Source organism: Panthera pardus, unplaced genomic scaffold, assembly GCF_024362965.1.
Source record: "Panthera pardus isolate Hobbes unplaced genomic scaffold, ASM2436296v1 HiC_scaffold_24, whole genome shotgun sequence".
In the NCBI taxonomy this organism is placed as follows: domain Eukaryota; kingdom Metazoa; phylum Chordata; class Mammalia; order Carnivora; family Felidae; genus Panthera; species Panthera pardus.
The window spans coordinates 34,813,290-34,826,078 of record NW_026526810.1 but is presented as its reverse complement, the minus strand read 5'-3'; the positions used below and the strand labels follow the sequence as shown (position 1 = coordinate 34,826,078).

Sequence of the window (12,789 nt, the reverse complement as noted above, 5' to 3'; positions counted from 1 at the left end):
GGCTAAGTGATATTCCAGATCCTTTGAACCCCTAAGCGTTGAAGTATTAGGATTGGCACACATTCTTAGTCCTGGTTATTTGGTTACATTATTGATACACTGTTAGCATCATCGTCTGAACTTCTTAAAGCCATTGAGCGACTGGCGGAAAAAAACCAACGTGCACCCAAAGTTGATTCTAACGTGGATACAGTTTACACCACTTTTGGTGCTTCTGCTGTGGAGGTTCTTTTTGGAATTCTCTTTCCATGTCTAAGCACCAGAAGGTTTGGGTTAATATGAAGTAATCAACTTTCTGGTCTACCTCGGATAAAGAACTCAAGCCCTCTGAACCTCGATTTCCTCATTCAATGAGGTTAGTGGCCCTCGGCCTTGGGACTCTTGTGACCCACTGCCTTTTCTTTGTTTGAGTTTTTGTTTGGGTTATTAGATGGTGGTGGTGGTGGTTTATTCTTTTTGATCAGGGATGGAGATGAAAACAAAAAAACCTGCTATCTGCGTCACTACTGTTTCCTGCAAGAAAGGTCATGTTAACATCCCCCTCAAAAAAAGTAGGAAGGCTATAATTAAAATCTCAGAGTAAAGGAAAGTTCTTTAAACTAAAGAAATCTGGAGTCCAAAAATTCGGCCCCTTTGATCTTAATTGTGTCATTGTCCTCAGATTGGTAAGTTTGTCACAGTAGCCTGAAGCCCCTGTGTTCCCAGCTGCCCTCCAGCTCCAGCATCCTGGTGTGTTTGTGGTTAGGCCACATTTCGTATGAAGTCTCCCAGCACATTGCTGGACACTTAGAAGATGCCCAGTCAGTCTCTACAGAGAGAAGGAGTCCACAACTCAGTCCTCATTTGACCAACAGGGTCCCCATAGTGCATTGGAGACTTAGAAAGCAGCTCTATCCTTGGCAAGGAAGCCTAGACAAATCCATCCTGGGGTTTGTGCTGAGGCTTTGATGGCATTTATATTCCCGAACTGTGCGGCCACATCACACGTAGGCTGTAGTGATATGCCCCCTGGTCTCTGCCCAGACTTCAGACTGTCTGTCATTGCCTGCCCCGGACCCCACGTTTTTCCCATGATCTCAGGGTTCTTCATCAGACAGACAAGCTTCATCCCCATGCTCTCAACAGCCCCTCTTCTGTTCACTATACTCCCTCTACCTGTATTCGTTTCTCTTTCCTCTACGTCCTTACCTGGAATACCTTTCTGCAGTCAGTGGCGACAGTAGCGATGATGATGGTGGTAGACATGGGTTGCCTTTCTCATCGTCATAGTGCTCATTGACATCATCATCATCATCATCATCATCATCATCATCTTCATTATCCTGGTCATCATCTCTTCCTTCATCTCACTTGATGTGCCCTACAACAGCCTGACGCTAGGAAGTCTCCACTGAAGGACCTGAGACTCAGAGTATAAGCGACCAGCTTGAGGCCCCCTCACAAGCCCTGGAACCAGGGCTTCTGAACCAGTATGCCCCCAACCCTTCAAGGGACAGAGTCACCGTCCCACTTGTTCCACCTCTTCCCCCCACAGTGATGTCTGCCATTTGTCAATTCCTGTTGCTTTCAGTCAGATGAGCAGCAAGTTGTTCCTAGTGGTTCCAATTCCTTGTCTTCCCCAACCTAGATCAGAAGTGAGAGTTCGAGGGTGTACACTCTGTGGGCTACACCAGTCCTAGGGAAGCCATTCAGGATGTAGATTCTGCCTCCTCTCCTGAGTCATCTTCTGTCATTCTGTGCTTCCCTAGAAGTGTCTGGCTCATGCCCACTGCCATATGCTTGAACTCTAACCCTGCTTCTTGGAACATCTTCCCCACCTTTTGTGTGTGGCAGACTCCTCCCCTGGTAAGAGTTGGCAGAAATGCCCTTCCTCTGGAGTGCCCTCCCTCTCCTCTCAGACAAGGCTTGGGACCTCCTTGCCTCTGTACCCCGAGTGCCATCTTGGCACTTCTGTTAAAGCCCTTATTGCCAAAGCTGAGGGATGCTGTTGACTCTAAGCCAAAGAAATTCTGTGGGCGTCTCCATTTTCAAAGTTCTGATTCTAATAAAATACAGTCCATCCTTCAACTGTCCTCTCCTGACATGTGGGTGCTTATTTCTCTCCTCTGTAGCTGGATGAAGGCACTCCTCCAGAACCAAAGGGAACATTTGTCGACTATCAGACGACTGTGGTTAAATACTCCAAAGCCATTGCGGTAACAGCTCAGGAAATGGTAAGAGGAAAAGAGCTGCCCCACCCACTGTTGGTTGCCCTGTTGTCCTCCACTACCACCACTGAGTCATCAAATCAGGGTCTGTGTTGGAGAGAGATGACTCCATGTTTCTCGTTCCTTATGGGCTCCAGCTCTGTGCTTTATCTGTGATCTCTCCAGCTGCCTATGGTCTAGACGCCCCCGTCTGTGGGAGCTCTGATTTCATGGAAAAGCTGCAAGAGGGAATTACAGATAATTGAGACTTGGGCATGAGGACAGGGGAGCAAAGGAGGGAGAGAAAATGAGAAGGAAGTTGGAGGTAAGGGGAAAGAAAGAAATCCTATCTGCCTCGCCAAGGACTGGACGTGTTTTATCAAGTTACAGTATAAGAGAAGACACATGGGGGTAGTACAGAATGTCTAATGGAATCAAGCTACAGTCTGTGGACAATAAGATATGCTAGTCTGTCAGGCACAATGAAACAGCATGGGTCTGTAAAATCAATTTCCCAGACAACAGAAGGCCTGTAACCTTTGGAGGTAATTTTCAATTTTTCTTTTTTCTTAGAATGTATTGCCATCAGAATTGTATTAGATGCATCTTTAGATAAAAATGGCATTGAGAGACAGTGAATGCTATCTTGGTATGCTAAAAGAATAATACAAAAGATGACAAATGGTGTCCTCAAAAATACATAGTACGTAGTAAGAAAGCTCCTCTTAACCTCTGAAGGCTCAGAGGTCACAGAATAAAATTTTGGAAGATGCCTGTCTGCTGCTGCCACATGAGCCTGAGTTGAGAGAGGAGGTGGCTTCCCAGCTCGAGGGACTGAGCCCGGGCCTGGCTCCTGCCCCACCAGACCCAGCACCTCTGGATGGTTTTGTCATGTAGTCTTACGTCCACTAGAGGTTGAGCTTGGACCACAAAGTCTTCCCCGGCTGCTGCTACTCCTTCTTAGAAACTCTGTGATTGTGCCAAGCTCATTGGTACTTAAAAGGATTTGGGATGGGAGGGGGAACAGGAGCAGTGCCTGTCTCGGCAACTAAAAGAGCTGGAGTCAGGCCCATGCTGGTTCTGCTCAGGGCGCTCCAGGGCGGGGCACAGGTCGCATCGGGCGGCCCTCCTGTGCCAAGTTCTCTGAGCAGAGAGCACAGTGCAGCAAGAGATGAAGGTATTTTGAGTGGCCTCGTGGTGTTTTCTGGAACCTCTCGCAGGCTAGGTTCTCAGCAGGCCCATCCTGATCCTTGATGTGCATGCTCTTGAGGAGCCCCGCCTGGGATGGCGTGTCTGCTCCTAGGCTGGCTGGCCTGGACCCTGGGTTGGCAAGGGTCCGCTTCGCCATGCCAGGTTGCCCGGGATCCAGGGCTCACACAAAGCACCCTCCCTCTCGCAGGGTGTTTAGCGTGTGTGTTTCTTGGGAGCCCACGCCTATGCCAGAAAGCCTGTGATGTTTTCCTGGTACACCTGCGTTAGATGGCTACATGTTCCCATCCAGCCTCCATGAATATGGAGCCATTTAAAACATTTTTTAAAGCCCTTTGAAGCCAAGGTCTTCTAATGCCACCAAGAGAGAGGAGAGGGTAGGGCAGGAGCAAAGCCTCTTACTCAAGAGACTGAGGATACCTTCCCGGGTGGCAGTTAAAACTGCTCTTGTGACAACCAACAGGCATTTTGTTGGAGGAAAAGGAAAAAGTAGAAACCACTGTGTTAGCCTTGTAGGGTAAACTTAAGTAAGTTTTTCTATGAAGCAGGAGGAAAACGCTGAATATCCTGATAATGAAAAGGCAGAGCTCGACCATTTAGGCTACAGTATACTCTTTTTTAAGTTTATTTATTTTTGAGAGACAGCACAAGTGGGGGAGGGGCAGAGAGAGAGAGAGAGAGAGAGAGAATCCCAAGCAGACTCTGCCCAGTGCGGGGCTTGAACTCACAAAAACCAAGAGACGTGACCTGAGCCGAAACCAAGAGTCAGATGCTTAACTGGCTGAGCCACCCAGGTGCTCTAGAGTGTACTCTTAACTAAATTTGTGGCTGAAACCTTATTCTTTGGCACAAATTTACTACAAAGCTATATTCTCTTTGAATATCGTCCTCCCAGACATCCGGCTCGCCCATCCCTCCTCAGTCATGATTTCCTTAACAGCCCTGTCCTCATGCCCTCTTGCCCGTGTGGGACCTGCTTCTGGGTTCCCAGAGACCAGGTCAGCTCTCTGCAGAAGCATGTGACCAGGGATGTGCACTGCATGGGGCCCGTGCCCCCCGTGTTTCCCTGGGGAACTCTCCTGCCTACCTGCAGGGCCGGCCGGGCCAGGGGCTGCCACGCTCACCTCCCGGAGTGGACGCCCGTGAGGGCCCAGCCTCCACGCTGCACAGCCGGGGCCTAGCATGTCGCCCACTGGCCTGGCCAGGGCCTGCTGGCCTGAGAGGGGCCCTGGCCTGTTGTGCACGTCGCAGCATGGGCTTCGCTTGAATTGCCCTCTCTGGTGCCCAGCCCCCCACGCAAGTCAAGAGCTTAAAAGTGAACGAACCCCTTTGGCTTCCAGTGATATTAACACGTGGTTCTCATGCTTTTCTCTGTATGTGTATGTGTGTTTGTGTCTTGCTTGTTTTCTTTTTCCAGATGACTAAGTCGGTTACTAACCCGGAGGAGTTGGGAGGACTGGCTTCACAAATGACCAGTGACTATGGGCACCTGGCTCTCCAGGGCCAGATGGCAGCAGCCACGGCGGAACCAGAGGAGGTCTGCCATCATAAGCCCCTGTTTTAAGAAGCACATGCACACTGGTACCCACGCCCGGGGGATGCTTTATAGCGTAGCTCCACCCTAGAAGATTCCAGCCTGATAGCGGAAACCAGGCTTAGTTTTCACTACTCTCCTGCCAGCCCTCCAGGTCCAGATCCAGTAGCGCTGGGCTGTGCTCAGAGCTCACTGTCCTTTCTGATGCCAACAGGCTGAGAGCTGGGTCCATCTGGGGAAGTGGGTTTTCAGACAGACGGCCTCTGCTGAGAGTGTTCGCCAGCTCACCTCCCTTCCAGCCCATCACCTGGCTCCCAGGGCAGAACACATGCTGCCATCATCCTCGTGCTTAGCACATCCCCCACAATTATTTTCCTGTTTCTAAAGGCTCACAGAGATGTTGGAAGAACCAAGTATGGAAGTTAACTGCCTCTGATTAAGGGCCGGGTAGCCTGCTTTTGTGTAACAAAGTCTTGTCCAGATATGGTTGGTGGCTTTCTAAGATCTACCCCCCCATAATCTCCTTTGGACCCCTCTGTATTACCTACCTGCCTTCCCTAAACGCACTTTCCTTAGTGGCCAAACACAGACTTTGCCTTAGAATGCCTGCACCTGTAAGATTCTGAATTTGGTGAGAGGTTGGTCCCAAAGGCCACTTGCTAAGAACCTGCTTTCATCTCTGATACCCCAAGTAATCGGGTGGTCCTCTGGGAAACAAACAAGCCGGTGGGGGCTTCACATGCCTGAATGCTGCAGCCATACCAGTGTTAGCACACCGAAGGTGCCCCTCCCTGAGCGACCGCCCGGCTCCTTAGAGACTGAAAGCTCAGTCTGGAATAAAGAATAGTGGAGTCGATTATAGGGACACTGGGGAGATGAAGGTAACTACATACTGTGGGAGTTAGCATAGCCATTTCTGAAGCACAGGTCCTGTATATGATATTCCTAAATGAAGCGTGCTGTCAGGATGGAAGGCTGTGACTGATCTACCTTTCTCTTTGTGGTGACAGCCCGTGTCCCCAGGTTACTTGGTGTCATTTCTCCTAGGAGTCCATTCTAAGTATGTCTTTACAAAGACTCCCAGAGATAATACAGGAATGACCCAAAACAAAATCACTTGCTAACATATGTTGTAACAACGCATGTAAATAGGAGTATCATATGTATGTACTTGCATACATATATATCTAGCATGGGATGATGTAAGTTTCTAACAGTGCCTGCATTTTGAGATTTTAGTATGGTTGAGTATTAAGGCTGCAGCATGAATAATTCTGTTTGTAATGAGTCTGTTAAGTTACTACCAAGAAAGAAAAATCGTCAGATCTCCCCACCTTGACCCCAGTCAGGATTCTGTTGATTCTTTACACAGTCCTGTTATTTTTTTTTTAATTCTTTTTTAATGTTTATTTTTTGAGAGACAGCACAGGCAAGGGAGGATCAGAGAGAAGGGGAGACCCAGAATCTGAAGCCAGCTCCAGGCTCTGAGCTGTCAGCACAGAGCCCGACACAGGGCTGAAACCCACGAACAGTGAGATCATGACCTGAAGCCGATGCTTAACCGACTGAGCCACACAGGTGGCCCCTGCCCAATCTTTTTTTTTTTTTAAATAGGCTCCCTGTGTTAGTAAGATCATCTGGACTCCTATAACTCGTTTGATTTTACTCATGCTTTTGAATTTCCTGAATAAATGTAAGGGAACTTGGGTTACAGAAAGGAACAGTTTGGACAGAAGGAAGCAATGTTAGGCTTTGTAGGACTGAAACACTAACAGGCTGTGGGGAAGGTTCGGATCTCTGTTTGTAGAAATCTTTAAAGACGGAATCTACATTTGTCTGGTTGGTTCAGATGTTGACCTGCCTGAGTTACTGAGTGAAGAGCCCATGATCTGTGGAGACCTTTCCACATCTGAGTTCTTCGCAGCTACCCGGCCCATGTGTGAAACAAGCAGGTTTTCTTACTGCAACCCAGAGCATGAAGCAAAATACAAAATAATGCCAGAGCAGCCGGGAAAGAAAAGGTATCGTTAAAAGCACAACACAAAATGACTTTAGTTCCTGGCCCTGCGTTTGTAGCAGCTGACGTTTTCATTAAGGTTCTCCCTTTTCACCATTGCATCTTGAGTTATGTTTTACATTCCAGACACAAGAGCAGTGTGACCTGAAGCAAAAGGGGGCAGCGAGAATATAAAATTACCAGTGGCTTGCTCAGGAAAATTCTTTGTGTGCATTTGCCAGACAGATATTTAGGGGAAAACTGAGAAGGTTGGGAGATCCCTAAAGCAATGTAGTTTTTTTTTTTTTTTTTTTCCAAGACTTTGGAATTAGTTTTATATCCAAGAGGGCCCCACATCACAGCATGTGAAAGTATTTATACTCAGGGCAAATACGAAGCCATTCCCCCGGCCGCAGTCCTGTAGGCTGTGCCGAGTCAGCGCTTTGGGCTTTCCCGGAATGTGACCGTTCCCGGACAGGTCCCAATTCTGCCCTCTGAACATCCAGCAGGAGCTTTATCTGCTGCTGCTTCCATGGGAAACTCAACTCCTGTTAACATCACCGTGAAAACTACTTTCTTCATAAAAACTAAAACCCTCAGGCAACTTCACGATCGAAGATCACTGCTCTCCTTAAAAAAGGAAATGTAGATCCTATGAGCCCCAAGTCCTGAATATAAATGCCAGGGGAAGGCTCTAGTGACTACAGCTTTGTCTCTGGAGAAAACTCTGCTGGGACATGTGTAATACTGCCTGTCTCCAAAGCCGGCGGGAACGTTTGTCAAGAGCCTGTGGCAAGAACCACAGCCTTTTCCCAAAAAATGAGACGAGTGTCTGCTCTAGAATTCTCTCAAACTTTCCACTCCAGGACACAGTTTCTATAGGTGGGAAGTGATTCTTTGCTTCTGTTGTACACTTTTGATTTCTCCTTTTAAGGAGAAATTTGCAAAGCCTGTCATAATAGCCATTTGTTGCCTCTTCAGTGTTCATAAGCTCTCCCAGGCAATTATGTGACCTGATTTCAGATATGATGGTTTTGGAAGCCTGAGAAAAATCTGTACGTTTTGTTTAGTTTTATGTAGTAAAGAAGATGATCAGGATTTCTGAGACCCCCCCTCCACTTGAAATTTGATCCAAAATTTCATAAAGGCCAGACTTCCAATTTCCCCCAAGGCATAAAACCAGGAGACAATGCCCATTTTATTTGGGCAAGAAGGGAATTGAAGGCTTTTCTTGCCGTTCGAGTAATGCTTTGACTAAAGTTGCCAACTTAAAACCCCAAGTTGGATGTCTCTGAGCAATATTCCTTTATAACACACCCTGGTGGTAAGGCGGATCACCCTGGGGATTGGTCCTGTTTGCTGAGAATTGCAGTGTTGCTTTGACAAGTTAACGTTTTTAAAGCCCTTATCTTTTTTGAATACAGTCTTCAAGACACATTCCCTTTCTCGGATGTTCCTCCAGCAGTACAGGATGTTCTGGGACACTGCAATAGAGTATGTTGCTTCTGTCATCCCCTTTTACGTAAACGCCCGCTCTGTCTCACGTAGAAAAGAATACGATGAGAGGCGTTCATCAGGTCCATACCACACGTCACACCCGTGACGGCTGCGGCCTCATTTACCGTCACAACTGCACAGACCTTTGTTCTTCCCCATTTCACAGGTTAGCTGAGGTTCAGGGAGCTTACATTGTCCAAGACCACATAGCTACAGGAGTTAGTGTGGAAGCCACTTGAAATAACTTTTTGGAATAAGTGAAGTTTCAAGTAAGTACATAATGCATGGAAATGCCGGGATTCAAACCCAGGGCATCACAGCCTTTGCTCTTTGCCCCTCACCGAGCTTCCTCTTATCACAGCAGTGAACATTCACGTGGCACTTTCTACTTGGAGATGTTTTCACACACATATCTTTGACTTGGTGGTGTGTTAGCCCCGGGAAGTAGGGCAGCTTCTGTCCCATTTCACAGGTGAGGGACCAGAGGCCTGGGAGGTTAGCTGGCTCGCCCAGGGAGTTGATGTCCATGAGAGGGCCGGCCAGAAGCAGGGTCCATGGGCCTTTCTGCTGCCCATGCTGCCCTCATGGGCCAAGGGCCAGGAGTGGGGCTGGCATCCTGGGACGCCTCCCCTTCTTGTTGCGTTCAGCCCTCGGCCTGTGGACGTGCGCAAAGCCTATTTCAGCATGTCCTTTGTGACCCTCTGTCCTCCTGCATGCTGTCCACATAGGGCCGTGCAGCCAAGTATATAGGAGGATTGCATGGCAACCAAGAAGGCAGTCATGTGACCTGGCACAGACGTGATACCCAGACTGAAGGCTGGATTGGCCAGGAACCCCACGGGCTTGTACACCTGTGGCCTTATTTTAGGCACATCTTTTTGCTTTCTGGTGTCGGTCTTCATCGGGGCTTCCTAACTGGAATCTCATCACTAATGATCAGTGTCCCAGCTCCACAGTCGTCTTTACAGGATCCTTTGCTACGTGCACGATGTCCCCTCCAAGGAAGAGGCTGAGCGTCGGGACATTGGGGTGCTTTTCATAGCATGGCCTCTTGCAGGGGTGCAGAGGGAGCATGAGAGTGTCCTGCCCGCCCATAGGTTTCAGGCTCGACACAGTGCAGGAGCAGGTCCCTTCTCCCTCATACCTCGAGGGTGATTTGAGAGTGATTTAAGAGACCTCTGCTGGCCCTGGTGCCCACCACTGTGCAGACCGGAAGCTCAGGCATGGTTCCAAGGAGAGAGTAGGAACAGAGCACGGAGAATGTTCTTTCTGGGCCTGGTCCTTCCTAGCACTGAGGTCACCCACCTCACTCTTAAGAGCTCTGACCCCGGGAGGTGCTTTGAAAGTCCTGCATGTTTGACTCAAGGCTCACTTTTTAAACATAATTCAGCTATTTTTAAAACTATTAGGAAAACCTGTGTGTATTTTTGAACATACTCTGGGCCAAATGGTAACCCATTGGGGGCCACCAGCACCTTACCGTGGGCTGCTGGGTGGCTTGTGCAGATGTCAGGCTGAGCCAAGTCTCTGCCTGCTATGGTTTAGGGGACTAGGGGGAAAATCACTCCTGTTTGCCTTATGCACAAAACAGGATTTTCTCAACACTGCAGCCAAATCAAAATATAGAAATGAGTTGGTGGCCAAGGCTATCTATATCTGGCCTTCAGAGTCTGACATTTAAACTTTGGCTCATTTAGCCTTATTGTTGACTTTTTATTAAGTCAAAGAAGTTTTGACTCCTATAGGAAAGGTATACTTAATAACAGATGATAACAATTTTACATGTTGACTTTCCATGAGAGGTTTGGGGGGGGTGGTAGGGGGCAGAGGGTGGCTCTGATCACTTCTCTTCAGTCTCTGCACAGTCTCTTCATCTGTCATTGAGGTCTGACTAGTGAAGTCGTTTTTATTTTGAAATCATATGTTTCTTCCTCCATTTGTGCTTTCCCAGCAGCACCTGTCATTTAGAGCTCTGTAGGCATCCTTGACACAGAGCTCTTGCCTATGGATTAGTGCTGAGCCTCAAGTGTTTCTGGTTAAAGTACATGGATCTGAAAAAGCCTCGAGAGCCAGGCTGAGTTTTCAGCTTTCATGGGGCATCCTCCTACTTCAGCTGGGCCTCATGTTTAAACCAACAGCAAACAGCTACATTTCAGGGGCGTTTCTGCTGAGTGGGCTGAATCGGACTGGAGATAGTCCATAAGAAACCTGGCCTGCCTGATCGTGAAGCTTTCTCAGCATCCCCAAAAGAGCCGAAGTTCCACTTTCTGGATCAGGACAATTTTCTATTAAATGGATTTAAACATGCTTTCGGCCTTAAAAGGTCAAGGGAAGTACCTATCTTCCCAAAAGCATTATGTGTTTCAATAACAGAGTTAACATTTGCAGCTCCCTTGACTGCCCAAAGCCCCCCTTCCTAATAGGACGATACTGGAAGATAGCACCCAGGTGGTCCAGATCTCCCAGCTTTTACTCGAGACACCAGAGATCTTAGTAGCTATTCTTGGTAGAATAGCTGGAAGGAGAAGCCACGGCTTCTTGCTATCGTGGAGTCTTGGAAATAATGCTTGTTCACGAGAGCTTACGGTTTTTTGTTTTTAGTTGCTTACTTCAGCTGGAGGGCAGATTATTTATGGCAGCTGTATTGATCAGACCCAAATGAAAATTGATGTGAAATCACCAGAGGAATGCACACTTTGGGCAGTGGAATTTATTACCCAATAAAGAGACAGCTGGCAGCTTATCCATAGTGGAGCTCGTTTGGGTTCTTTTAGGCCAAGTACCTTTTATAATCACATGACCCAGAGGTCATTAAAAGAATGCGTGCCTGCTGAGCCTTTAGCTCTGAAAATATACCTTTTTAAGGAAACCTCAACCCTGCCTGATAGGCAGCCTGGGCCCAGTGTGGATATAGCTGAGGAAGGGGTCGTTCTGATTGGAAACATCCCGATGTTGCAAGAATCTGCAAGCTTTATGCTTCTTACTAAAGCTGTATATTTTTAACTTCTAATTACTTTTTAGGACTGTTGTGCGGAATAAATGAAAGCAAATGCAATACCTGCTTAGAAGAGGCCCTGACACACAGTAGGGGCTCAATAAGTGCTTGAATGGCTAATAATTGCCCCCACAGAGTTCATCTAATGAACATACCTATCAGGTGGCTCAGATAGAAGTTGGCAGTTCACTGGAAAAGGTAACAAATATCAGAAAGCCTTTAGGCTAGCAGGATGAGGTGTAGGCCTGCTTCCTGGGGACCGTGGGCATTTTACAGTCTCTAAAAGGGGAAGTAAAATCAATGAAATTCCATACTCCACCAAGCACAGACTCCTAACAGCAGTGGAATTTTCCTAGCCAGGCTCCCATAGGACGTAGGAGAAATTTTCCACATAGGGGAGACCTCAATGGCAGAATCCCTCATGCTTCTCTTTCCCCACCCCGGGCTTGCCTCCGCAGATCGGCTTCCAGATTCGCACACGTGTGCAGGACCTGGGCCACGGCTGCATCTTCCTGGTGCAGAAGGCGGGGGCCCTCCAGGTGTGCCCCACGGACAGCTACACCAAGAGGGAGCTCATCGAGTGTGCCCGTGCAGTCACAGAGAAGGTAAGGAGCAGCCCTCAGGTCAGACACGGCCACGGTCACCCACACCCGCCCTCGATGGCCCACTGTGACCAGTGACATAAGCGGGACACTATGGCCAAAAAGGATCCAGTCAGGTCTGGTCTTCCCCCTCATGCGGGGATTCCCCAGGGATGGGGCACATAAGGGGGCCGGGGTAATCCATAACCCTGAGAAATTCCGAACATGGGACGTACTGTCCCATGAAAGTCAGGGCCCCAGCAGTGCACCTCCTTGATGGGTTTTCTTGTAGGTAGACTGGAAAGACCACATGACAGTCACATGAGTACCAGGAGCCCCCTTTTGACACTTGTCCCCTGGGCTTCCTTCTCAGGGAGGCTCCCAGGTGCTGGGGACTGAGTAAGAAGGGCCTGAAGCTCTCTTTGGGTTATCTCCTTCCTCCCAGAAGAGACTGAGGTGTGCAAGGGTTGAGCACCGCACCCAAAGTCGCACGGCACCTTGGTTGAAAGAGCAGGATCCTGCGTGATCTTTTTAGAGTCTAGCAGCGGCTGTTTGTGGAGACAACCCCATGGTGTAGCGAGTGGGGCTCCAGGGTCTCAGCTAAGTTATCTCACCTTTCTGAGCCTCTGTACCCTCACCTGCAGAATGAGCACAGAGAAATACATTTCCTGGCCCATAGGGTTGTGAAAATGAAATGCGGTGATAAGCGTGAAGGTGCTTGCTTGGCATCGTGCCAGACACACAACCCAACGTGTCACAGATACTTGCTGTCCTCTGTAAGCTGCCTTCCG

General features: G+C 48.4%; 1 protein-coding gene across 1 annotated transcript in view; it reads left to right on the top strand.

Annotated features, from left to right (window-relative positions):
• The window catches only part of TLN2 (talin 2), a 438,961-nt gene that overhangs the window by 373,618 nt on the left and 52,554 nt on the right, over positions 1–12,789 (top strand). Inside the window, exons 44-46 of the mRNA XM_019441905.2 lie at positions 2,112–2,213; positions 4,813–4,932; positions 11,876–12,022. Coding sequence (XP_019297450.1) covers positions 2,112–2,213; positions 4,813–4,932; positions 11,876–12,022 — 369 coding nt within the window. The remainder of the gene's footprint in view (positions 1–2,111; positions 2,214–4,812; positions 4,933–11,875; positions 12,023–12,789) is intronic.